Source organism: Synchiropus splendidus, chromosome 2, assembly GCF_027744825.2.
Source record: "Synchiropus splendidus isolate RoL2022-P1 chromosome 2, RoL_Sspl_1.0, whole genome shotgun sequence".
NCBI lineage: Eukaryota > Metazoa > Chordata > Actinopteri > Syngnathiformes > Callionymidae > Synchiropus > Synchiropus splendidus.
The window spans coordinates 35071255-35094970 of NC_071335.1; the positions used below are offsets into that span (position 1 = coordinate 35071255).

General features: G+C 44.8%; 5 protein-coding genes across 8 annotated transcripts; 3 read left to right on the forward strand and 2 right to left on the reverse strand.

The window, feature by feature from the left end:
* Positions 1 to 75: 75 nt before the first annotated feature.
* LOC128753700 (splicing factor, arginine/serine-rich 19-like) lies at positions 76 to 5069 on the reverse strand. Of its 2 annotated transcripts, none has more exons than XM_053855663.1 (4): positions 4921 to 5069; positions 3945 to 4088; positions 3780 to 3878; positions 76 to 1649 (listed from the first exon to the last, which is right to left on the reverse strand). In XM_053855663.1, the coding sequence occupies exons 1-4, from the start codon at positions 5062 to 5064 to the stop codon at positions 1623 to 1625; spliced, it is 414 nt and encodes a 137-aa protein (XP_053711638.1). In that variant the 5' UTR covers positions 5065 to 5069; the 3' UTR covers positions 76 to 1622. The 2 variants fall into 2 exon arrangements, with proteins under 2 accessions (XP_053711638.1, XP_053711639.1); XM_053855664.1 differs by having other exon boundaries at positions 4653 to 5062.
* A 52-nt stretch (positions 5070 to 5121) lies between these two features.
* Positions 5122 to 8222, forward strand: LOC128753699 (RING finger protein 11-like). Its single transcript, XM_053855661.1, has 3 exons — positions 5122 to 5514; positions 5840 to 6012; positions 6105 to 8222. Exons 1-3 carry the CDS (start codon positions 5416 to 5418, stop codon positions 6274 to 6276), a joined length of 444 nt encoding a protein of 147 aa, XP_053711636.1. The 5' UTR covers positions 5122 to 5415; the 3' UTR covers positions 6277 to 8222.
* Positions 7974 to 10047, reverse strand: LOC128753698 (heme oxygenase-like). Its single transcript, XM_053855660.1, has 5 exons — positions 9877 to 10047; positions 9364 to 9475; positions 9088 to 9303; positions 8741 to 9013; positions 7974 to 8673 (listed from the first exon to the last, which is right to left on the reverse strand). Exons 1-5 carry the CDS (start codon positions 9918 to 9920, stop codon positions 8497 to 8499), a joined length of 822 nt encoding a protein of 273 aa, XP_053711635.1. The 5' UTR covers positions 9921 to 10047; the 3' UTR covers positions 7974 to 8496.
* Positions 10048 to 11209: 1162 nt separating this feature from the next.
* Positions 11210 to 12894, forward strand: LOC128753572 (HMG box-containing protein 4-like). The gene is made up of 8 exons (XM_053855353.1): positions 11210 to 11330; positions 11426 to 11486; positions 11556 to 11627; positions 11768 to 11801; positions 11878 to 11948; positions 12322 to 12540; positions 12660 to 12782; positions 12850 to 12894. Exons 3-8 carry the CDS (start codon positions 11556 to 11558, stop codon positions 12892 to 12894), a joined length of 564 nt encoding a protein of 187 aa, XP_053711328.1. The 5' UTR covers positions 11210 to 11330; positions 11426 to 11486.
* Positions 12895 to 13658: 764 nt separating this feature from the next.
* LOC128754274 (uncharacterized) lies at positions 13659 to 21062 on the forward strand. Of its 3 annotated transcripts, XM_053856773.1 has the most exons (9): positions 13704 to 13808; positions 14522 to 14586; positions 14935 to 15269; positions 15984 to 16094; positions 16839 to 16961; positions 17282 to 17624; positions 18016 to 18075; positions 18143 to 18459; positions 19341 to 21062. In XM_053856773.1, exons 3-9 carry the CDS (start codon positions 14937 to 14939, stop codon positions 20889 to 20891), a joined length of 2838 nt encoding a protein of 945 aa, XP_053712748.1. In that variant the 5' UTR covers positions 13704 to 13808; positions 14522 to 14586; positions 14935 to 14936; the 3' UTR covers positions 20892 to 21062. The 3 variants fall into 3 exon arrangements, with proteins under 3 accessions (XP_053712747.1, XP_053712749.1, XP_053712748.1); XM_053856772.1 differs by lacking the exon at positions 14522 to 14586 and having other exon boundaries at positions 13659 to 13808; XM_053856774.1 differs by lacking the exons at positions 14522 to 14586; positions 18016 to 18075 and having other exon boundaries at positions 13659 to 13808.
* The last annotated feature ends 2654 nt before the right edge of the window (positions 21063 to 23716 follow it).

Sequence of the window (23716 nt, forward strand, 5' to 3'; positions counted from 1 at the left end):
CACAACAAAAGCAGCACAAAACAATAATAATAATATCATAAAGAAACGAATAAATACATAGTCAAGACATTGGCTTTTTTTATTAAAATAGCATATTTGGCATTAAAATGATGAATACAATAGAATAAAATCATTGCGAAAGCATTAACATGCATATTAAGGGTCTACTGGTACACAAACTCGGTACAGGGCCAGTAAGGTCACGCAGAACAGTGCTTTAATATACACTCCCACACTGTCCGCCGACGGAAGCACACAACAGACAGCAAGTGGCTTAGGAGCTGCAACAAATCTCAAGATGAACGATCCCAAGTCATGTGTGCTCTGTGTCGAGACTGCGTGTATCGAGTAATCCTGGAGGCAATTTTGAGAAGCGTAACCCACGTGTGCTCCAATAACTGGCTGTACAACGTGACTGGTTCAGGAGCTGAATCGTGGAGTTCATTTCCAGATTTAAGTGGCAACGAAACAAAACGGATGTCCTCCGTTTTAAGTGCTCTGCTACAGTAAAAAAAAATCTTTTTAGTAAGTTAGGATCCGAGAGTGTGTTAACTTGGACGGAAGAGTGTTGTCACTGCAGCACACGAAGACGACCTAAAATAGTGAGCGAGGCGGCATCAGTGCTTATGTCCTCTGCTGTAAGCTATATTACATTAGACTGGCTTTACTGGAATCTTTCTCCAAAATCTCATTTTGTGTTCAAGTATTAGTGTAAAATAAAAGAAAAAATGCACCAATTAATGCTAAAGCTAACCCAACTGAAGTTTTCATGAACCGTTACACCCCTTGTATTATTCCAGCTATTATCATTCACCTGTTCTGTGCAAAGCCATGCAAAAAAATAAGCCATTTCAATTCAAGCAGTGAACACATCGTAGTGCATTGTAACTCCTGAAGCAGTGATTACTAATGACAACCACTTGAAGGCACAATCCTCTTTACAGGTCACAGTAAGTCCAGTTTGGGTCAAACATACAACCGTAGGCTCATAAATGTTTTTACATAATGTTAAATATTTTGTTCACTAAAAAAAGAGCCAATTGTTTAGCAGAGGGATAAACAAACTGGGAACCCTGAGTTTCCTGGGGTAGGTAACTTTCAGCTACAGGGTAGGTGTGAATTGGAGGTCATAACTTTCACTGTCAGTTTTTTTCACTTTTCACAGTTCATACAGCATAAACCTGAAGATCCAGTGACACATCCGATTGGCCACTTTGCTAAGTGCATGACTCCTGCTGCAAACAGCACAGTGGAGCTTCAGTAAGGGCTGCAAAGGCCGAATCGGTTCAGAAAGTGAACCAAGAAAGTGGCTCGTACTTCTCACCATTTCAGTGAGTTACTGACTTAAGCGATAAAGACAACTGTGCTTCAATAAGAAGCGGTAAGTGACGATGACCTCATCACTTTCAAAGTTGAACCATTTCAAAACCTTGTAAAATGGTTTCCAGCAGGTTCAATGGGAGTGTTGACTTTTTTACTCTGCTCAGCATGAAGATTTGGTTTGGCTTCCATTACTATGATGCAAGTCTCATTTGTCTGAACAGTTCTTCGGAGAGTGTGAAACCCACACACTTTCTGTTCTTTGGGTGTCACATGATGTGGTTGTCGTCGCCTCCATCCATCTAACGTTGATCGTCTTCTCTCCGGGGCTGTGTTTCAAAAGTGAACAGAAAAACAATAGATCAATGTGAGGGAGTAACACAATACTTATAACAAAGTTATGTAATTTAGTCACAAACTGAACGTACTATTGTACTATTAAAAGGTGCTATTAGTTACTTTTGATTCTTCGTCCACTTGTGTTTTGAAATATTCTCTAGGAACCACGGTTAAAGCAGGAGTTGAATAACTGTGGTCTGGTGATGTAAACCTGCTTAAAAGTGGACTAGGAGTCAAGCAGGGGAAAGGTATAAATCATACATCAAAGGAAATCACTTTTTACAAACATTTTCATGTTTATCTTCAGCAACAGGTGCTGTGTGTTTATTTGTGCACTTGGAAAATACAGGCATTTCTATTCCTCTTTTAGACGTACAGTACATGCCTCATGGTTTATAGTTGCAAACATACACATGTGCATCCGGGCGACTAATCGATCATAATTAAAATCATGGAAATTTTCTGGTTGATCTCGATTATCATCCGCCTCCTTGTTTCAGGATTGAACACGGACTTGCCAGCTATTTGGATGCACCTCCCCCGCCTGTCCACCAGAGGTCGCCGTGTTCTGAATCTGCCTAAAATGTGCCAGTTGGAAATAAGCGAGAGCATTTTTCTGTCGCAGGACTGAGCTGTGACAGAATGTGTGACACTAATTATTCAACTCATCTAATCGACTGTTTGTTGGTATGACCTTAGTCCCTGCGACTAGATGAGTGATCAACTTTATTTGATTTGTCGCTTAAGAGTGCACTGCTACATATTTTGAATTCATTGAGTGGACATTGTATTTGTTTATTTATTTATTTGCTTCTGTTTGTTTAATGTCAAACAGTTATAACTGTAGTCTCTATAGTTCTCTTTAGATACAAAACAAGAATTTTAAAACCAAAAAAAAAATCAATAACCAAGATCAAATTATATGAATTAAAAAAATTACTTTTTGTTTTCTTATTTCTTTGTTTGTAATGGCATGTTGCCCAGCCCTATATACACAGAACTGGCATGTGTGCTTCAACATTTTCAGTGGATTCGCATCGACACCTGAAATGGCTCCAATTTTAGACAACACTTTTTTTAAACCAGGTAATATATAGTGGTATTTATAAAGCAAGCAATGACCAAACCCAACTTTCCTGACTGACAAGTATGTTTCAAACGCATTACCACTGCTGTCCCCTACCTGCCTCCTGGTCATAGGTCTGTTTTGAGATGTTCCAGTGAATGTAAATCTTTCAAATCACAGAGAGTGCAACAGTCACTGACATGTTCAACAGGTCTCAATACAATTTTAAAAGCCACTAAAATGGCCAGATCCGTTCCTCTCTCATTGCTTCCTGTTGTGACTTGAAGTCTGACCTCGTGGAGCTTATTATTAAATTATCTAAAGTTGTGATATTTAGTGGTGTTAAGTAATGTACTGTAATGCGTTCAAAAGACTGTACTGTATAGAAGTAAAGACTGCTCAGTAAAAGTTAACACTTATTCAAATATTTTTGAAGTTATTAAAAGTTCCGATGGATTGGCTGGTCAAGTGGCGGAGGGGCCATATAGTCAAATCTCAATCGACTCTTTGGACTCGCCACCCAGCAAACCTAACGCTGCTGGTGCTACTGAGCGGTGAGAAGCTCAATGCTACGAGGAAACGCCGGAATTCACCAACCTTTTCAGTCACTGAGGACCAAGTAATGCGGCAGGATATGACACTAGTCAGACACATCCAAAGCCTCATAGAAACTCACGCCTCTTTATTTGTGTTGCTGTGTTAGTTCCATTTTATTTACTAAAAGTTAAATACTACAGTCATCGCAGATAGTATTTTTCACAAAAACAAGTTTCAAATATTGAAGGTGTATGCTGTCAGTTATTTACATTTGTTTAATCGGTATCAACTGGTCGAGCTTTCCACAACCCTGAAACCTTACGTTTTAAACAACGTAACAAATCACTTTTTAAAGCAACTGTCATAACACTGGTCACAACAGTGGTTCAAGTTTACGGCAATTGTCAGATCAAGGAAGACAAAATCAACAAGCTAGCTCACTTATTCTTCGGCTACAGCTCAGAAACATATTTCTGGTGCCCAAGATTTAATAATCGCTGACGGATACTGTACTTACTGGCTGATCCGGGAGTGTTTGTGGTGCAGGCTGGGTCTCCTGGACTGGGCAGCCAAAGTCCTCACCCGACGGAGCAGGAAGCAGGTCCGGCTCAGGTGCCTACAAGCCACAGGACATTATATTGGACAGGTAAAGACTTGGTGCGACCAGCGAGGAGACACTGACCTGTGGTGCTGATCCTGTCTCTTGAACTGGATGGTACTTTTCATCATCTGTGAACGGCAGAGCGGCGTGTAGTGGTGGTGGAGGCGGCGGAGGCGGCGCACTTTTGAGAGACCTCTTTGAAGACCGAGCTGACTTGGCAACTGACTGCCAAGTGAGCAGGGGTCAAGTCAGTCTAAAGAAAGTTAATGACTTCATATGTGTGTCCTTCAGCATATGTGCCATTGTGGCTAGGGGCCAACAAGTTTCTGTTAGTAAGAGAGCTTGTCTCTCTCTCGATCAGCACAACGCATGGCCTAAATTCTCAGAGGAATTGAAATAACGCTGCTGCACCGTCGAACAGCACTGAATACCAGGTAGAAGAAAACACATTTTTCATGGGGCAAAACCACACGTCCACTCAGTAGTGTCACACACAAGCGGGCATCCAACCTCCGGAAACGATCCCAGACAAATTATCCTCATCAATACACCGGGATGCTCCGAAATTCGTTCTGTTATTGCTGTCAAAAATTAATATAATTACTACATTTTGTAAAATATAACAACATTCTTCCTTGCCTTCCTTACACATACACTTCTTTTTTTTATTTTGGAGACATCTGAACGTTTGTGGGCGCTAACGCTTTAACTTAATTTATTCTTGAGTGACTGAAAGAATTATAGATTAAAATGATTCAAAACAAAACTACTATACAAGAAGAGACCTACCATGTTGTTGTGTGAGCGACAGCGGATAACCGGAAATGTACATGATGCTACTTCCGCTTCCTACTTCATTAATTTAAGTGCTCACTTTTTGGGCAAAAATTTCCTTTCGCTCGAACTAAACGTAAAAGTGTTATTGAAACCTTTATTTTCATTTTATGTTTGTCTTTAAAAGAACTCCCAGGAGGGTAATAATGCTGTAATGTAAATGACGTGTGACTGTCCACTCGCTTCAAAGTGAATATATTGTTTAATGCATACATGAACTTACATGTAACATAGACGTTTGCAGAGTCATAAAAATAAATATATGTATCAGTTCAGTGTTCATGCCGATGCGCGTTTTGAGACACAGCACTTTAAGGAAATCTCTAAATGAAAGCAAACACTTATTATTATTATTATTCGGCCTCATTAATAGTCACATACTCAGTAGCCTCATAGTCACTTAGTCAGCGTTATGATAAATGTCGTTTTTTTAAATGACTTTATTGTGAAATCGCTACGTCACTGGATGACGTCACTCAGTCTATTTTGTAAACACTGTAACAGACGGGTTTTTTTCCGTGTCACGATTGAACGTGACGTCACTGGTCATTTAAGCGCCCGCTGAACACCCAAAAGCTTTAATGTCTATTCTCTGAGCGAGCGAGCGAGTCACCGGGTACTCGGCGAGGAAGCAGAAGGGAAGCCAAACACGACGGCTAGTTGAGCTAAAGCTAGGTCTCCCGAAAGTAGTGCTCACTCTCATGGTGGTGCTACTTCAATGGGGAACTGTTTGTTCGCGCAGGGCTCGGATGATCTTTCGCTGCTGAACGAGTCCGAAGGCAGCAGCCTTCCAGGGGAACCGCCGCCGCCATACGAGGTGAGCCGTCTGAGAGCTTGGGCTGGGTGCTGTGGGGACACGCGTCCGGTTAAACGCCACGGACTGACGTGAAGATCAAATTGAGAAGTTACCTGTAGGTAGCAAACAGTGGATGGAGCCTGTTCTAAACTCAGCTCGTTGAAGCACTTCTCTACTGCAAGATATTGTTGTAACGAAAATTGGGTCATAAATAATGGTTCTCTGACACTGACAGAACTGTTTTGCTGAGACAGATATGTATACGTCAACATGGATGAGAGCACTGTAGTAAGTTATGTAGCCCAGCCCGGGCCCCGTACCCATCCCAATCCTGCTCTCGTCACAGGAGCGAGCCCAGCAGGGGCCGGTTTACCATCTGACGCCAAGCGACAGTCGTCTAGCCCACCAGTTGACAGAGGAGGAGCAGATCTGCATCGCCCAACGTCTGGGTCTCATCCAGCACCTGCCCAAAGGCATCTTTGACCCTGGCTCTGACCCGACTGATATGAAAGTTAGAGAGTAAGGTTTTCAATAGAGTCTATTTTGCTCCAACACCTGCAGTTTGTCTCCTGTTGTCTCAGGGTCGGGTGTTAAAGTGTTGCTTCCTGCAGGTGTGTGATCTGCATGATGGATTTTGAATACGGAGATCCGGTCCGATTCCTGCCCTGCCTCCACATCTACCATGCCGACTGCATCGACGCCTGGCTGGTGCGCTCCTTCACCTGCCCGTCCTGCATGGAGCCTGTCGACGCAGCCTTGCTGTCCTCCTACGAGGCCAACTGAGTCTGCACCGGCCCGAGAGTCACTGCACCTTTCGAGCCGACACTGGTCTTGCTGTACACACTTGTAGCCGAGGTCACGTGGCACTATGCAGATGTTTTTAGGTGTTTTGGGAAGCGGAGGTTTACAGTGGGAAGATGTGCCAAATCAAGCACAATGAAGACTAATGTAGCAATGGGACTCCAAAGTAGCATGACGTGGCTGGTTTTTTTTTTATGAGTGAATCACTTTTAGCAGGATTGGATTCTGGTCCAGTGCAGGGTCTAGAACATCTGTTACGACCCTCCAATTCCATGGCCATGTTCTTCGGACTCCCAAAGTTGGCTCCTTAGAGCCAGACAGTAAAGTGACTTGTGCACGCCTCTGACCATAAAAGAAAACATATCACTGCAATCGCGTGTCACTCAACTGACTCACCTAAAAATACATGTTTACACATAACATAAATGGGCAACATGATAATAGCCAAGTTCAACTAAAATGGCAGCCATTGATAACATTATTTATCTTCAGATTATATCCTTATTGAGGTCACGGGAGGCTCAGCTATAGCTGCTATGGGACTCGCTGGACAGGACAGGTCGCCTTTCTGCTCAAACCCCTCTCCACCACCCCCTGATAACTCCCCTCGCCAAAAAAAGTTTATTCTATATTGTCATCTGGGGATGACCACAAGATAACAGCACTGGAAAACACACATCACATGAATACAGTATATAGCATGTTTATCATAACAAGGCAGAGAGAGTGATCATGTGGAAAGCGACCGTACCTGCGTCCCCTGCTCTGACACTTGTGCAGGGTGTGTGTGAGGCCCTGCATGGGACGACATACCTGAAATATGGTGCATAATCTAATCCCGTATAATGTTGTGATTTTTGGCCAAAATTGGAGCTAAATATCTGGGATCCAATGGTCTGCTCCTGACAGACATGTTTCAGATGAAAGGTTGTATGACTAGGTGGAGTCCAATAGCACCCCTGCACTGCAGTGCAATATACCAATGGAATGACTAGATAAGCCTTGCTACTTTCTGGATCGAGCGTCAGGATTATTGAAGTGTGCTTGTTTCTATTGTTACTACTGTACTCTGTGGTCACTTTATTAGGTCCCTTCTTCATGCTGACGTCCCTGTGTGTTCTGTTTACTGTGCAGGAGATAACAGAAAAAAAGAATGTCAACCACAACTCTGTTGCTGACACACATTTTAGAAGATTGTGGTTGTGCGTGTGTCTTAAGTTTTGTTGTATTCATGTTTCTAGCGTTTGCACATTGATGCCGTTTCAAACGGCAGGCGCCGATTTTGTCCGTAAATTTTAACTGACTAAAAAATGTAGAGCGCAAAACGGAGGAGGTTGCTGAAGCAATATGTAGGAATGTATTTGAAAGATGGTGTGACTCACTCCGGCTGCTGTGCCTTGTTCGATATAGAGGAACAATAATTCCTGTGAAGTACAATCATTTTTGCCACGTTTCTCTTCAGTTGTCAGACACCAGCACTGTACTGAACAAACTGTCCAAGTGCTCGAAACAAACCATTGATCGGATTCTGGCTGCTGCTGTCAACAGTCATTCTGTGTTCCTGTGTAGCGAGGCTGCGTGATGATAAGGAAGGTGTACAAGCCAGAATAAAAAAAGGAAATGAAAAAGGAAAGAACACGTGTGATATTTCACCTTTCATTTTTCTGTTCACATATCGACAACAAAGCATGAAAACACTGAAAAAAACACTGTTCACTTGTTTATTTGACTTCAAAAAACAAATTCTGATCATTATTTACAATGACAAGCTACTACTATAAAATGCCACATTTGACTTTCATTTTTGCTGTTAGTTTTGTTTACTCTTGAGTCATAAAGGAGTGAAACTACTTTCAGTGATTACAGTATAACAGATTGTTTTATGAAAAATGTAAAATATTTTACATGGTTTTGAAATAAGAGGATGTTTGTTTTGCAAGAAATGTTGCCAGAAAATAAATTAAAAAATATATATACATATGGAGCAAATCATTCCAAGCGGCAAAACCACTACTACTGGCCTGCAGTCATGTGTAAACTGTCAATGAATCTAAAACATAACCGTCACCTGGTGTTATTTCATAACCACCGCCTCTAAAAGTTGAAAACTTCTTTCACACTTTATCTCAAGCATTCAAGCGACCGGTCGTGGGCCTTGTCGTGACCTCTACATATTTACAGTGACAGCCAGAGCTCAGTTCACTAGAGGATGAAGATTCCCACACTGACTGTGGCGAGTGCGACAGACAGTCCAATGATCAGCCTAAAGAACGGCGAGCTGTCAGTCATACTAAGGGGAGCCTTGTGTTTATCCAATGAATGTGCAGACCCTGTTCCCAGCTGCCCAACACTCAGCAGCTCCTGTAAACCATCAAACACCTGCAAGAGAGAGGACAAGAAGCTTGGTCAGGTGCTACTTCGTTGTACATGTTGCCTTCGTTCTCACCTGGATATTGAGCTCAAAGGCTCGGACGGCCTCCTCCAGCACGCCTCTCCTCTCAGTAGGGCTCAGTTCCACGCCGTTCATGCGACTACGGTACAGCTGTTTGAAGAGGTTCGGGCTGGAGACGCCGGGGAAGGCGAAGAACGACAGGCCGTCGCTTCCCTTCAGACCCATGGACTTCTGTGCGATCCGACCTAAGACCTGACCTCCTGACAGGTCACCGAGGTATCGAGTGTACGCATGAGCCAGCAGCAGCTCCGGGTTGTCTTTCCCAATCTGCAATATAGTTTATTCATTTCAGCATGCTCGCCTCCTGGTATGTTTGGCGTTCAAGTTCCTTGGAAACTCACTTGTCTCAGTCGGTGGCAGTATCTCTTGGTAGCTGCCGGCACGACTATCTTCTCCCTCCAGTCATGGCCGTGGAAGAACTCCAGGTCTTTCTTGATGGACTCCAGCCTGGCCAGTTCAGCTGGGAAGTAAATGGGCGCCACACTGGGATGGTCGGCGTTCCTGTCCATCTCCTCCTCCAAAGCTTGGTAGATCTCAAACAAGGAGCTGAGGAGCAGCTGAAGGAAGAGAACCGTTAGACGTCTGCAACACTAGCTTTAAAGAATATACTTATTTACCTTGTACTGCGGCAGGGAGACTTTTCCCTTCTGGAAGCTCAGCATCAGTTCTGTGTTCTCCGCCCGGACGTGACTCTCCTTGGTCACATGTTTGATTTCCTCTGAGAGATCCCTGCAGGTCAGAGCGTCAGGTGAGTTGCTGGAGTCCACAAGTTCAAGTCAGACTTATACATTAGAATAGTTCTTGTCTGCAAGCGCAACGGTCCGGGTTGCCATAGAAACGCTGAAATGTTTTCTTTTGCGTTCTTTTTTTTGGAAAAATCAAACCATAGCAACAAAACTGGAGCTCTTTTTAAAAAAAATCAACACTGTTATTTGTCAATACACTTTTCCTCTTGTTCTGATTTTGTTGTTCATTTTACAGCACTTGTATTTCTATGTTATGACTGGGATCATTGTAAATACACTGTGAATAGGTATATTCTGTTGCTTTCTTTTCAGTTATTTCTCCTTTTAAAATATACTATATGTTTTAGTTTGTCCAAGTTGGTGGTGAAGGTATGATGTTCTTACCTGTCAGTCATCTGCTCTGTTTTGGCTGTTGCAGTAGAATCCATGATCGTCCCAAAAATGGAGTGAATCAAAGTTATAGCTGATGAAATGTGGTAAAAGTTTTCAGAGAGATGGAAGTCCTATCGGTCAGATGTCTCCAGCAGATTGCTATCACAGCTCCGCAGCTCAGATGTGTGCGACTGAGCGCATGCCGAGGCTTTATACTCTCCCTGTTCCCTCCCACCAGCTCCAGTGAAAACAACAAGACTGCTGAGAAATGCTCCTGAAAACATGAGCTCAGCAGAGCAGCGGGGAGGGACTTGGAGTTACCATGAAGCTGCAACTTTGGAGGAACTTGGTCATGAGTCAGGAAGTGTCTCCTGTCAAACAGGCTAAACATGAAGCAGCATTTTGAGGCTGGAGCAGATCAGCGTTTTCCGATCTCTTATCACTTTAGAGATGGTTGATGATTGATCAGACCAGATCATGAGCTTGGCAGGGGACAGATTGTGTGTGTTGTGGTCGCCCTTAAAATGCTAGTTCTCATTGTATTGTTGCTTTCTGGATATGGCCTGAGAGCAAGCCGGGTGGGCAATAATGGCCCACACATAGTGGCCAATAATATGATTTGTCAACAGGTGAAGAGAGATATTTCATGTGAGCCACGTGAACTTCAACAGAAAGCAGCAACTATAGTGAAGGATTGGGACATGAGCGGGTTGGAGATCGATACATGGATGGTGTCCAGCATGGCTAGGGTGAGCAATTTCATTTCCAAAAGGGCCACATTATCCAACTGAGACAGTCCTGAGGGGCCGAGTGAGTGAGTGGTGTAAACTCCACATTTTATTATCAGTCAAGTGACCTAGTAAAAAAAGGCTTTGTACGACAGTAAAACAAAGTACAGCTATCTTATGAAGGAGGGTACTTTTGGAAATGATGTATTGTTTAATAAAAGTCTTCATTTAGATGAAGAAAATACATTGCTTAGATTTTTAAATGGGTTCTTAGGGGTGAAGACAAGAAGAAGACCACATACAATATAAAAAATTGTTACATTTACCATAGCTTCCCGTAGTTTAAATGAAATAGTTTTGGACCACACGGAGATTACAATTTTGAAATCACTTTTGTTGGTAAAATAAATAACTAAACTGCACCGCAAGGTGCGATAAGAAGAAAAGAGTTTTAACAAATCAAAACTCCTGTTCATAAGTCGACTCGTGACCACATATTTTCTCCAGCAACTTAAAAAGAGACGCATGAATTGGTGACAAACGGGAAATTATAGGACACTGAAATGAGTTCTAACCGGAAGTGACGCACGTGTCGCTGAGCATGACTTCGCAGATGACGCGCAATCTGGGCAAAACCTGACAGCTTTTGTACTTCTAGCCAACACATCTACACTTTGCTTGAGTGGAATAATTCAATTTCCCTGTTGCTATTTGTTCTAAACCCGAGGCAGAAGTCAGGTGTGTTGCACGGCAACTATTTCAACTTGAATTCTAATTCTATTATTGTGGTATGTGAGTCCTTTCAGCGGCTGTGTCTTGTGTTGTGATTATAGTCGACAGTGGTTTCACCTGGAGAAACGCACGCTCCTTTCTTATCAAAGAATCGCGGAAAGAGTAAGTGAATAATGTCGGAAATGACAACATACTCATCCACGTGTTTGTGAATTACATCTCCTATTGAAGATGGGCAGATCCAGAGAAGTGCAGTGTGAAGTCCTCAGACGGGCGGAAGAAGGCTGCAGCAGTGACAGCGAGGTGACTTGACCTCTGAACTATTGTGTGTAGGATGTTTGGAGACCTGCTCTCTGATTTACTGGTCCCTAAAAAAGCGCACACTGAGTGTCGCCAGTTGTGACACTGAGTGCACAGCCACACTCTCTCGTTCATCTCCACAGGTTCCACACTTGTCATCCGATAACCAACTGTCAGGTGCGACAATTTTCATATTACACACATGTTTGTGAAGTAAATAGACTTGTTGTGAATGACGGGTCTGCGTGACCAGGGGAGGTGGCGGCCGATCTCTCCAAGGATGGAGCCATCCTGCCGCAATATTCACTCACTTTGTCGTCAGAGGTCAGTGAGACTGTTTTAGTCATTCGTTTAATTCATGATATTGATGCGTTACTTATTGATGTCGATGACAAATGAAATAAAACCTCGTAGTTTACCTGAAACTCAAGTGGAACGACATATAAACAAGTATTACACCATGTCACAAATCACTGATGAGACGCATATTTATGTCGATACAGTACAAAATGTGGATTATATGGAGACGCGAGGTTATGTATTGTTCTCTCCGCCACGTGTTGTTTCTCTGTCTGCACACTAGAGGGCAGCAGGCGCCTGGCTTTTGAGCCACAGATCTGCTCCCTGTCTTCCTCAGTTCAATCATCACTCTCAGGTGGCTGACTGTCCTCCTGCTCTTCCTGCGTCCACACAACAGTCCACACAGTTTCAAAGCTCAGCAACCCCAGCCAGAAGGCCCGTCTCCTTGGAAGGGAGCCCGGTCCCCTCACCTGTGCTTGTCCCGGTCCTGGACATGCCAAGTTCCACATCCAGTCAGGCTGAACACACTTGCCAGGATCCGGTGTGCGCTGCCTCCCATCTGCAGCTCCTGGGAGAGTCCTTGTATCTGATTGGACAACATCTTCTGCAGACAGATGTGAGAACTCTCATGTGTCTTTTTTCCTCAGAAGATGACGTCAGTTCTTTCAAACTTGGATTAAAGTAGCCATGCTACTGAAAAGTCTCAAAATAATTCTTTTAAAATTCCCTCTGCAGAAGTCTGTGTGTCTCCACCGGAGCCTGTTCCTCCTCCTGGACTCCCTGATGTGCTCCATGGTGCCACTGATCTGTCTCACCTCTCAGGTCCCGGAGTTGAGGAGCAGCGCGGAATACACACTGGTGGGTTTGGCTTCACTAGAAATCCACTCTGTTGAAGGTCCATTGTTTGACTGTTGACAATCCGAAGGCTTCTTCTCTGGAGAACATTGCTTACCTGATGCCAGGACTGTGAGCAACCCATCCTCAAGCGCCACACAAGTCACTTCTATCACCTTAGATTTTTGTTTTATTGGCGCCGTTTTGTGTCCTATATTTGTTGAGCAATTAAATATGTGGTGATGTTGCATTCAGAAAAGCAGGATTCTCTGACTCACTCGCTCAGCAACAAAACTTGAATATGTACACAGTATAAATAGCTGCTGCTTTATACAGCTATACATGACTGTAGCCAGTCAGTGATCATGTTTTACACATATTTAAAAATAAATGTCTAAATTTATGTAGAATAAACAAGCATATTAAATACTTTTATAGATGAGATTATGAATTTTAAAAAAGTGTCATTGGGAATCTTAAAGTGTAGTTTTCTATTTAAAAATATATAAGTGAAATGATGAAAGTTGTGAGAATAATAAAAAATATAAAATGGCCGTACAGTGATGGAAACAATGCTCTGATCTCACATGCTGTGTTTTTAAAATATATTTCCAGTTGCTGCTGGACTGCGAAAATATTTACACTGGTGCTACTTCAATGTCGGGTCTAAAGCCATCGTTAAGTCACGCGGTGGGACGCCGTGATGTTTCCGTGGTGTTTGCTCGACTTCACACCTCAGCTCACTGTCGGTTTTGTCGAGTAATGGGTGTGGTAAAATATGGACCGAAATGATTCATCGGCGCTGGAGGACAAACTCTCCGCCTTCTTTAGGAATGCGAACCAGCCTGTGCAGAGATGTTGACGATAGAGCTGCAGGTCTCCCAAATTGGGAGTGGTGAGACAGGTAGAGATCCATCAGATCGCAGCTTTGCAGGCGCATCTCTTTGGCGACCGGGTCGAGAAGGACTGTGGGAAATTTATCCGAACGAGTTCATGCGCTCACTAGACAATACATGAACACACCTGGAGCGGAGCGCCTCACCCAGCCTGGTAAGTCACTTGTGCTTCCCCCTCATTATTCTGCCATTTAATAATAGGACTAGTGCTCTACTGGGTCTTTTGTTTTAAAGTGAAGGAGCGCTGTCAAAATAATGGCATTTTTTTATTTATTTATTTTTAAGATTTAAGATTAAAAAGTCTTTGCCAGGATTGTAAAGGTTCATTTATGATCATGACATTGCTTTCATCGCTGTACTACTTTCTTTATTCATCTCTCTTCGCCGGCAACAAGATTCTGTTTTTAGTTTTTATGATCTCTATCTTAGATTTAGAGAATTTAATTCGATTTTGTAGTGGACTTGTGAACTAAGTACATTTTCAGTTTTCCATTTTTTTTTATCTTGCTCACCACTGAACTGCAGTTCGGTCCTCTCCGGATCGTGTGTGTCTGCGTACACACATCTGATCCTAATGTAAATGTATGGTCACACTCTGGGGTGACAGCCGAAACGGTGTAAGCCTTATGACTCCAAATGATTTGTGCGGAGCCGCCGGTATGACCCTCGATAGAATGCTGTTGAACAGGACCGAGAGAAGGCTTGGCTGTGAAAAAGGGATGAGAAGTGAGCGAAAAAGCGAAAGCATGTCTCCTGTCAGTAACTGCTTTCACGACTGAAGTTATGTCTCCACACATGTGAGCTCTTCCTTGAACAGTCCTGCACACTTTGTCTGTCTCATTCTCTGCTCTTGCTCCTGTTGCATAGAGTCTGAGTGTTATTGATTTAAATGGGATTTGACTGAGCACACCCCTGAAGACACGAGGAAGCAGGTGAGTCCAGGCTTCCTGTGGAAAGTTGAACTCAAGTGCCACTTTCCTTTGGCTTGTAAAGCATTGTTAAACACAGTTGGACACGTTGTCGTGACCTACCCCTGGTATGAAGGACACTCCCTTGAAGCTCCTAAAAAAAGATAAAATCAAATTTCTATTTCCGTTTATCATCGCTTTCAGATCATTCCACACATGCCAACCCTGTGGGTGTCAACCTTGAGTGTAGTTGTGGTGTTTGACACCTTTGATTTAGATCAGCATTAGGTAAACAAAAACAATGTAGTTGTTAACTTGTGATACTCATTCATGACTGCGCTAAGTTCTCTTCCACTCTTATTGTCCCCATAGTGATGAGTGAACACTCGAGACGGAGCTTCTACAGCTCCTCATCCCAGGACCTGAGACTAGTCCTGCTGGGGAACATCGGCTGTGGAAAGACCTCAGCCGCGGACACCATCCTGGGTGAGACGGCTCCGCTCACTCCTGGGGCGTCCAGGAGCTGCCAGCTGCGGCAGGGCTTCTCCCAAGGCCGGAAGGTGGCCCTGGTGGAGGCGCCCAGATGGTTCTGGAACGGAGGCAGAATGGAGGACAGTGTGAAGAAGGAGACGCAGCTAGCCACGACTCTGCTGGAGCCAGGGCCACATGCCTTCCTGCTGCTGGTCCCAGTCAGCCAGTTCACTGAGGTGAGCCGCGCGTCGCTTGTGTCGTGTTACTGCGGCAGGATGGAGACCAACAAGCCTAGAAAACGTTCAATATTTGACTTCTTTTAATATGTTCATAAAAACACTGTGATTAAATAGACTTCCGTGCCAAAGTGGGAGGTTCTGGAAGCTTAACAGCATCACCTTGATCATGACTGACTGGACTGCAAATGTATATAAACTATTTGATGTTCAGCTTCCTGAATTAATGTATATTTTAACAGCGATTTAAACTTGTTTGCACAGTAAATGAGTTAAACTGTATGTTCAGAACTGTGATAGTGTGATAGTTACTTTGTCTTAAACACTATATTTAAGTGCATATGGAACATAAGAGAACAGAAACAAACTAAACTGTAATGGAGTTGAAATATACCAGTCTGGTTGTTGCAGTTGAGGCATTTGTAGTGCGACTCATGTACCAGGAAGCAGCTGCATTTCTAATAAGAAGTGTACACAGTTGTGAGCTGCCCTTTACATGCAGTGTCAACTTGTGATCGAGCCTTTAAGTGTTTACAAAAAGGTTGCACATCTTTCTTGTAGTCACACTTTGTTATTGTTTTTTTTTTCCCTCCTAAATTTGTATCAGTAATGTGCACATGCTCCATGGTGAAGGAGCCCTTGAGCAAAGCAAAAAACATCCGTTAATGAACCCATCTTATTGATCACATGACTGAGAATCCTGCGTCCCCACAGATGGAGTGTCACGTCCCCGGGGAGCTGCAGGAGCTTTTTGGGGAGGACGTCCTGGATCACACCCTCGTCCTGCTGACGTGTGGAGACTACTTGATGGGACGAACGCCTGAGGTACCTTTGTGCTTTAATCTGTATCAGGCTTCGCATGGTAACGTGCTCATGTGGAGCTTCACATAGGAATTTTTAAACTTGAAAATGGCAGCTCTGTGTGACCGACTGACGCTCCAAGAGTTAGTTATAGTTATATCAGTGTTACCTCAGGAGAACGTTCACGAGAATATACGTTTTGATAGAAAAATACAAAATAGGATATCAAGTATAACAAGGAAAAAATGCATCAAAAATGTTCTCATGAATTAAATAATTCTGTTGTAAAAGAAGAAAATTGTTGAACAATAACACAATGTCCAACAATGAACTGAGAAGTCCCATGATGAACAGTCACATATTCATAACAAACTAACTACAGTATTTAACCCTGAAACTTGAGAGACATTTTAGGTTTTAATCTGGACACCGACCCAGCAACATGGGGCAAGACGCACACATTCGGTGTGGCCTGTATGTTTTTGAAGTGTGGGAGGAAACCAGAGTGCCAGGAGGAATCCCTCACAAGCTTGGGAAAACATACATAGCTTCCTGAAAGTCCCAGTGTTGTCTCAAGTCATCTCAACCCTAACCATAACACCACCACCCCTCCCATTTAAGGTACTCTCGTGCCAAAAGTGTGAGCGCATGAGAGCTTTACAGGAAGGTTCTCTTTGTGGGTTAGAAGCTTCAATGCAGTCACTGAACATGTTCATTCCTAAACTGAATGAATCTCTTCATGAATCTCTTTTTTGAAACTGTATCCAGAGGTACCTGCAGATGGAGCATCAAGGTCTGAGGCAGATCATCGACCTCTGTGAGGGACGATACCATGTAATCAACAACCGCCATAAAGAGGACCAGGAGCAGGTCCAAGAGCTGTTTGAGAAGGTCAGGTGGAGTCGTGTTTAACTTCACTATAGTTTGCTCATCTCTTTCGTCCTGCATTTTTGTTGAAAAAGCCATGAGAAAACCATAGGTGTCCTCTTCAGAGGTCAAGGTCATTCATTTAAGATGGGACCCGCAAGGTCGTAATGATGTGGCTATGTAGTTCCTGCTCTGGCAGTACAAGACTCTCATTATCTTCATAGCTGTGTTACAACAGCTCCTTGTTTCACTCACGCCCATGTGTGGTCAGGACCGGTTTACATGAATGGCACTTCACTTCATGACTTATGAGTTTAATTACTGCTGTGTTTCTCTGGCTGCAGGTGGATAAAATGATCCAGACACACGGCGCGTACACGAAGACGGCCGACGGGCCGCGCAGGGAGCGTGAAGTGAAACTGGAGCGGCAAGAACGTGTGGAAAGTTTTAGTGCCAGGCAGGAAGAAAAACCCAAACTGCTGGAATCCACCTACACAATGAAAGCCACTACTGTCATCGATTCGGGGATGGAGAGCCTGTACAGCCGCAGTCTTGAGAGAAAGAGGAGTGAGGAAGAACATAACGTCCGCCAGAGTTTTAATGGGCTTTATTCTTCTCTTGAGCTGGAGCGAACGTCTCATGCCCTGCCGCAAGTGCAGAGGACGCCGTCGTACACACTGAACGCAGGTAAAGTCCAACTGCTTCTCCCTCTAGTGGAGAGAAAACATGTGTCATGTGATGACTGTGGACTGTCCTCAGGTGTGCGTGGTTGTCGGTCTAGACTCCCCAGTGGCTGCTGTTGGCTCCACTGTGCTTGTATAGTTCATAGTTTGTTGGAAAATACAAGATAAACCACACACTATTTTGTCACTATAGACCTGAGGTTGTGGTCCAATGATCATGGAATTGCTGTCGCACTTTCTCTCTTCCTGCTGTGTGAAGCTCTCCAATCGCAGTTGAGTTCTCCTGATGTCATGAACTCTGCTTAAGTCCTCCTCAGCGCCCCCTGCTGTTCTCCTCCGCTTGCCTTGATGATTGCGACGCGCTGGGAATCACGTGATCTCTCTTCTCTCTCTAGAGGGAGCCCTTCTCTCACAAATGTCTGAGGAAAAACCAGCTAAAAAATATGTTTCCACTTGTAAGTGCTTGTTAGTTCGGGTTGTGTCATTCTCTGTATTTGCCGATTAATCACCTTCGATTTTCAGTTCATCACAGAATCAACAGCTTGGAGGGGAAATCTGAGGAGCTCTCGCCTGTCTCACCCTCCAATTCGTCCGTGTTCTTCTCCTCCGCCCCCTCGACACCCACGTCCGCCTCGGTCCCCAGGACCTACGCTGTGTCTCCGACTTCTTCCCCGTCTGCTCCAGAGCTGCGGCTGGTGCTTCTGGGCCGGTCGGGATCTGGAAAAAGCTCCACTGGCAACATCCTGCTGGGGCAAGACGCATTTGAGTCACGCCCTGACAGTCTCACCCCCATCACGCAGGAGTGTGCGAAGAAGAAGTCCAAGGTGGCCGGAAGAAAGGTGAGCGTAAGGACACGCTGCTGTTCTGTAGAGCACTGAGGTTATCTTGCTACCCTCCTGTAGAAGGGATTCATCTCTTCTGACACATGACTCCAACTGAACAGAAACTCTCTTCTCTTAAGTAAAAGCAAATCTTTCTGTGTCAATGAATCGTAAATGTCAGTCCCACATGCTCTATTTGTTTTTTAATACTCTGATTTAAACATGACGGGTTTTGAAGAACATGTACTGGAAACCTCAGAAACTACAATAATTGAAATATTGTCCAGTCTCACCTGATCAGATTCAGAACATGGCGACCACTGGTGGACAAGGAGGAGAGATCTATCTAGCTGTCGAGTCTGTGTTTAATTCTAGCCATGCCAATTTTCATGCCTGTTCCGGTGAGCACTGTGAAGTAGGTAGCGTTTTGTTTGGCCTCGTTGACCCAGTACCCTGGTTTGACAAGGAGGTGAGGAGTTTTATGACATTGGTGGCAGATGATGGTATACAAGAGGAGTTGGAGAGAGCCACTGAAAACATGCAATAAAAGAGCAGCAACTGTCAATGGTCCGTTAATATGGGCTTCTATGGATCGGTTAGCTTAGTATAAACAGAGACTCTTGACTAAAGCATATTGAAAGAAATAAAATTAACAATGGATATAATAGAAGATAAAAGTAAAAGAGACTGAGGAAGGTGACCGAAGTGCAGCCATGGTGGTCAGGTGTGACAGAGACTAATAGTGTGATGGATCTGTGTTCAGTTAGGTCTCGGCATGCTCTGGTGTCTATGCCACGCTCTTGACTACAACCCCAGTGACTGGGATCCATCTTCCTCTACCTAACCCTGGAGTTATTGTAAAACATTGTCTAAACTGGAGTATGAATTTCCTCCTGCAGGTGGCGGTAATTGACACCCCAGACTGGTTCAACTCCGAGCGCCCTCCTGATGAGGTCCGGGCTCAGATCTCTTCCTGCGTGGCCCTTTCCAGTCCAGGTCCCCACGCTTTCCTTCTCTGCGTCCCGTTAGACCAGCCGGCCAAAACAGAGCTGCAGGCGCTCAGGGCCCTGGAGGCGGTCTTCGGCCCGGAGGCGGTCCAGAAACACACGCTGGTCCTCTTCACTCATGCAGATCAGCTTCCGGAGCGTGAGAGTGGGGGCGTCGAGGCCTACATCGCAGATAAGCGTCCCGATTTGTTAAAGATCGTGGAGAAATGCGGGGACAGGTTTCACATCCTGGAGTCAGGACCCGGTTGGAGAGGGAGGAGGAATGTGGAAGAGCTGCTGGAGAAGGTGGAGCAAACGGTGAAGGAGGCCGGCGGAGAGTGTTATTCATGTCCTGCTTTCCAGGAAGCAGAGGACAGAGTGAGACAGAGACAGGCAGAGCTCACGCGAGAGAGGAGGCGAGGGAGGCATGAGGAAGAAAAGCTGGAATGGTACGGACAGGTCGGCCCCTACATGGAGACGGTGGCTGAAGCTGAAGAGGAGGTGAGGGTGGAGGAGATGGAAAAGACGAGGGAAGAGGCGGAGATGAGTGTAAGCACCATGAACATCGAGAGCCTTCCTCAGATCTCACTTTCCAGCCTTTCACCTTCACTGCTTCAGTCCACAAGGGAGAGACTGGAGGCTGTGATGAAGGCCATGCCCAAACTCTTGGCAGACGGCTCCATGATGGTGGGTGACGGGGCGAGGAAGGTGTACAGCAGTCCAGTTTGGGGAACAGTCGGCAGCAGAGCTCAAAACGTCCAGAAGATGGTGGTGGACAGTTCTGTGTGGGAGAAAGTGGGATCTACTGCCGGGCACGTCTCCAAACTAGTGGGAGACAGAGTTCCTCAAGTGGTGGTGGACAGTTCAGCATGGGTCGGGTCTGGAGCAAAAGCAGCTGCAGCAAGTCCGATGTGGTCCAAAGTTGGTTCAGGCGCCAAAATAGTAGCAGAGAATTCGAAGAGGGTTGGAGCAGGGCTTGGAACAGGAGCTAAGAACTTGGCCAAGAGTCCTGTTTGGGGAACCGTAGGGTCTGGAGCGAAAACCGGCGCCAAACTGATGGCTGATGGGTCCATGAAAGTTGGCGCCGGAATTGGTGCCGGCGCAAAGAAGGTGGCACAGAGTCCGGTGTGGGGGAAAATGGGTTCTGGAGCCAAAGCTGGAGCCAAGGCCGGAGTCAAAATGGTGGCAGAGAGTCCGGTGTGGGAGAAATTGGTGACGGCGGCTAAGACAGTACCTAAAGTGGTGATAGCTGGCGCTGTGCTGGGTCTGCTCCTGGGGGTGTTTTTAGGAGGGGTGATCGGTGGAGCCATCGGAACTGCTGCTGGGTCAGCAGCGGCTGAAGTGGGTCGGAGGAAGCTGACCAACAAAGACACAGATGAAGTCATGGATAAGGTGCAGAAGGCCATGAGCGACCGAGCTGACGCTGCAGCCACACAGGGAGAGAAGGTGTTGAAAAGAGAGTGAGGTGCTTCTGCTCCAGCTCTGCTGCTCCATCATCTGAAGAATGTGATTTGATATCATGCTTAGATTGAGGCTGTCATCATGTTACCGAGTTGTTCATAGAAATATTCTGTGTAATCGAACTCTGTTTTCTGTTTGTGCTTGTCCGCAAAATCCTGTCGAAATAAAATTTAAAGGAACAAAAGAGGCTGGACTCTTCTTTGACTCTGTGTCCGATAACTTGTTCAGACTTCTGTTTTCAAGTTTGTGAGGCCTTGACCTGATACGGGCGATTTAAAAAAAGGGTCTTCGACAGAGATGAAATGTTACTTTTACATCATCAGCTGTGGGGTTTGAGGGCTTATCTGCCATGGGGCTGCTGCAGTGAATCATGTTTTGCCAGTAGCAATCCCATTTCGTGAAATCTCATAGTCTCTCATCAGTTCCTCCCAAATGTGTATTGGTATCTGACTGCACATATTTGCGAATCTCTTCCCGACCTGCGCCATGACACTCACAAGCCCCCACTTTGGCCCCTCCCACTCCTCCATACAGAGCGGTGAAGCGACTCCTTTGACCGGCAGGTTTGTACAGTGTGCGGCAGCTGAAGCGGTGACGTGTTTTATTAGGATACTCCTGGGTTATTCATGGTTTTACTGGTTCATAGTTTGATATTGAGTTAGCTCACTGTAAAATGCATCATATTTAGTAGGCACAAACCTAAAACCGTAAGATAATAATATGGTAACAGATGAGGTCAAAATGTTTCTTCACCATAGACACATGAAAGTTGTTTGATCTCACTGATTCTACTGTATGTTGTGCTATTCTGTCTCTCCATAGAACTGAATGGGATCCCAACAAACTGATCAAACATTTGCAACAATGATGAGAATCACCTGCGTGTGTTAGGATCAAGTATTTTGTTATTCTCCTTATATCTAATGGTGTGTAATGTTTATTTGCGCGTGCTGACTTTTGTCGTCACTTTAGGTTTCAACATGTTGGTGTGTAAGAAAACATCTCGTTCTCTGTCTCATACAGAAGGAAAAAAAAAGCCCAACCATGTCAGTCGTTCTCCGACCCGCACTGAAGCTGGCCGACTTTACCATCATGTGACTAGGTTGCCTTAAAAACCCTGCACTTTCTGTGACCTCCTTCGACGTTATAACATGTTGGCCGACTCAGCCACCACCTTTCCATCACTGGCTGCGCGTGTTTCCGGGACGTCTTGAGTAAGAGAAGGCCAAACACGCTCGCTGAGATACCAGCTGCAACTTTTACCCGTAACCTGCACCGTCCATCACTTCCAGAACCACATCCCCCCCGGCTGCCTCACACGCGACCACACACGCACAGTTACACACCGCAGTTGCTGCTTCTGTTACATAAACCATAAATCTTGTTCTTCACCACAGCGCACACACACACACACTCTCACACACACACACACAATAGTCTTTCTGGACTGCATGAAACAGAGTGTGAGCTAACAGTTTGTACCGGCTCTCTTGGTTTGTGATTTTTACGGCTCCCTTGTCATCTTTGCCAGCAAAACATTTTTTTCTAATTCAGCTATTCATCCTGCATAATGTGTGGTGACAAATTGATGTGGAAGCAGCTCAAATGTGTACTCGCTGGTCCAAGTACACTGACGTCTGACATCTGCCACCTCATTGTCACCTTGTTTAACCGTACAATTGTGCATTATTTCTCTGTCTGAATTGGTCAACGACAACTTCTCCTTCTCCGCACTCACCAGCTCTGTCTGTTGGCTTCTGCTGACTGCGACTGAATTCTTACTTCTTCTTTCCTTCTTTCTTATTCCCTTTTCCTGTCAACCAAAGTTCCTTCAGTGCCGGCAAGAATGAAGGCTGAGTGCTGAATGAGCTTTAAGCTGCACAGAGGACATGGATGTATTAGACGTGTGTGAGTCGAATATTAGCAAAGAATTGTAATTATTTATTTGAATTCTTGTCTTTTTTCCCCGCCTTTCCTCTCGTGATGAAGAAAGCCTGTGGTAGACTCCCCAACACAGCTGCTACATAATGTGACAGTGAGATGGTCTTGACATACCTGCCATGGTCCGGTTGCAAAAAGTTAAGTTCAATTTAATATCACACAATTATCCACACAAGTGTGCAATAAATTGCTTTAGCTTTGAGCTAGGCAACGGCTGGATGTGTGTGTGTGTGTGTGCATGCCACCTTTAGTATTCAGTTAACCGGCACTTCCAGAGCTGGATTTGAACCTGAGTGGCAGCAGTGCTAACCATTGCGCCAATGTTCCGCCACACTTGAAATATACTTTTTAAAATCATTTTTCTCTACACAGGAAACTTTTATATCCACACATCATGAATGAATGTGGATTGGTAATATGTTTGGGGTGCCGCTTCACTCTGTATGGGTCATGGGCATCAATACAGTACCAGTAACAAGGACTTCCTCTACTGAGGGGAGCACATTTGTAGAGTCCAGCGTCACCATGGAGACAGAGGGAGGAGAGAGTTTCGCACTGCTGGGCAGTGATCAGGCTCCATGAACCAGTGTCCTCATTTTCACTAGATATCCACTAGATGGCACTCTGTTCTCCAAAATATCTGACTTTGAACAACTCTACCATGAAGCCTAATATCATAGAGCGCCACCTTCCTGGAGCCTGCTGTGGTCAGTATATAGGTTGATGGTTGAATTCCCTCCAATGTTGATCACAACTTTTACTCGTCACTCACTAGATTTAATATCTAAATTCTTCTGTGACTTGAATCTGCAGCGTCAGGCAGCACGGCTCATCAAAGAGACAAGAAGCGACAGTAAAGCTTGTTGGTTCGAGCTCTGAGTCTTCAG

Excerpts from the sequence above, each read along its gene's own strand:
- LOC128753700 (XM_053855663.1), bottom strand. The coding sequence starts at position 5,064 with ATGAGGCCGAATAATAATAATAATAAGTGTTTGCTTTCATTTAGAGAT. Across the intron at positions 3,879-3,944 it reads AGACAGGATCAGCACCACAG|GCACCTGAGCCGGACCTGCT; the intron begins GTCAGTGTCTCC and ends TGTGGCTTGTAG. Across the intron at positions 1,650-3,779 it reads AAACACTCCCGGATCAGCCA|CCCCGGAGAGAAGACGATCA; the intron begins GTAAGTACAGTA and ends TTTGAAACACAG.
- LOC128753699 (XM_053855661.1), top strand. The coding sequence starts at position 5,416 with ATGGGGAACTGTTTGTTCGCGCAGGGCTCGGATGATCTTTCGCTGCTG. Across the intron at positions 5,515-5,839 it reads AACCGCCGCCGCCATACGAG|GAGCGAGCCCAGCAGGGGCC; the intron begins GTGAGCCGTCTG and ends CTCTCGTCACAG. Across the intron at positions 6,013-6,104 it reads ACTGATATGAAAGTTAGAGA|GTGTGTGATCTGCATGATGG; the intron begins GTAAGGTTTTCA and ends TGCTTCCTGCAG.
- LOC128753698 (XM_053855660.1), bottom strand. The coding sequence starts at position 9,920 with ATGGATTCTACTGCAACAGCCAAAACAGAGCAGATGACTGACAG. Across the intron at positions 9,304-9,363 it reads TCTCCCTGCCGCAGTACAAG|CTGCTCCTCAGCTCCTTGTT; the intron begins GTAAATAAGTAT and ends CTCTTCCTTCAG. Across the intron at positions 8,674-8,740 it reads CCTTTGAGCTCAATATCCAG|GTGTTTGATGGTTTACAGGA; the intron begins GTGAGAACGAAG and ends TCTCTCTTGCAG.
- LOC128753572 (XM_053855353.1), top strand. The coding sequence starts at position 11,556 with ATGGGCAGATCCAGAGAAGTGCAGTGTGAAGTCCTCAGACGGGCGGAA. Across the intron at positions 12,541-12,659 it reads AACATCTTCTGCAGACAGAT|AAGTCTGTGTGTCTCCACCG; the intron begins GTGAGAACTCTC and ends TTCCCTCTGCAG. Across the intron at positions 12,783-12,849 it reads GCAGCGCGGAATACACACTG|GCTTCTTCTCTGGAGAACAT; the intron begins GTGGGTTTGGCT and ends GACAATCCGAAG.
- LOC128754274 (XM_053856772.1), top strand. The coding sequence starts at position 13,772 with ATGAACACACCTGGAGCGGAGCGCCTCACCCAGCCTG. Across the intron at positions 13,809-14,934 it reads GGAGCGCCTCACCCAGCCTG|TGATGAGTGAACACTCGAGA; the intron begins GTAAGTCACTTG and ends TTGTCCCCATAG. Across the intron at positions 15,270-15,983 it reads CAGTCAGCCAGTTCACTGAG|ATGGAGTGTCACGTCCCCGG; the intron begins GTGAGCCGCGCG and ends GCGTCCCCACAG.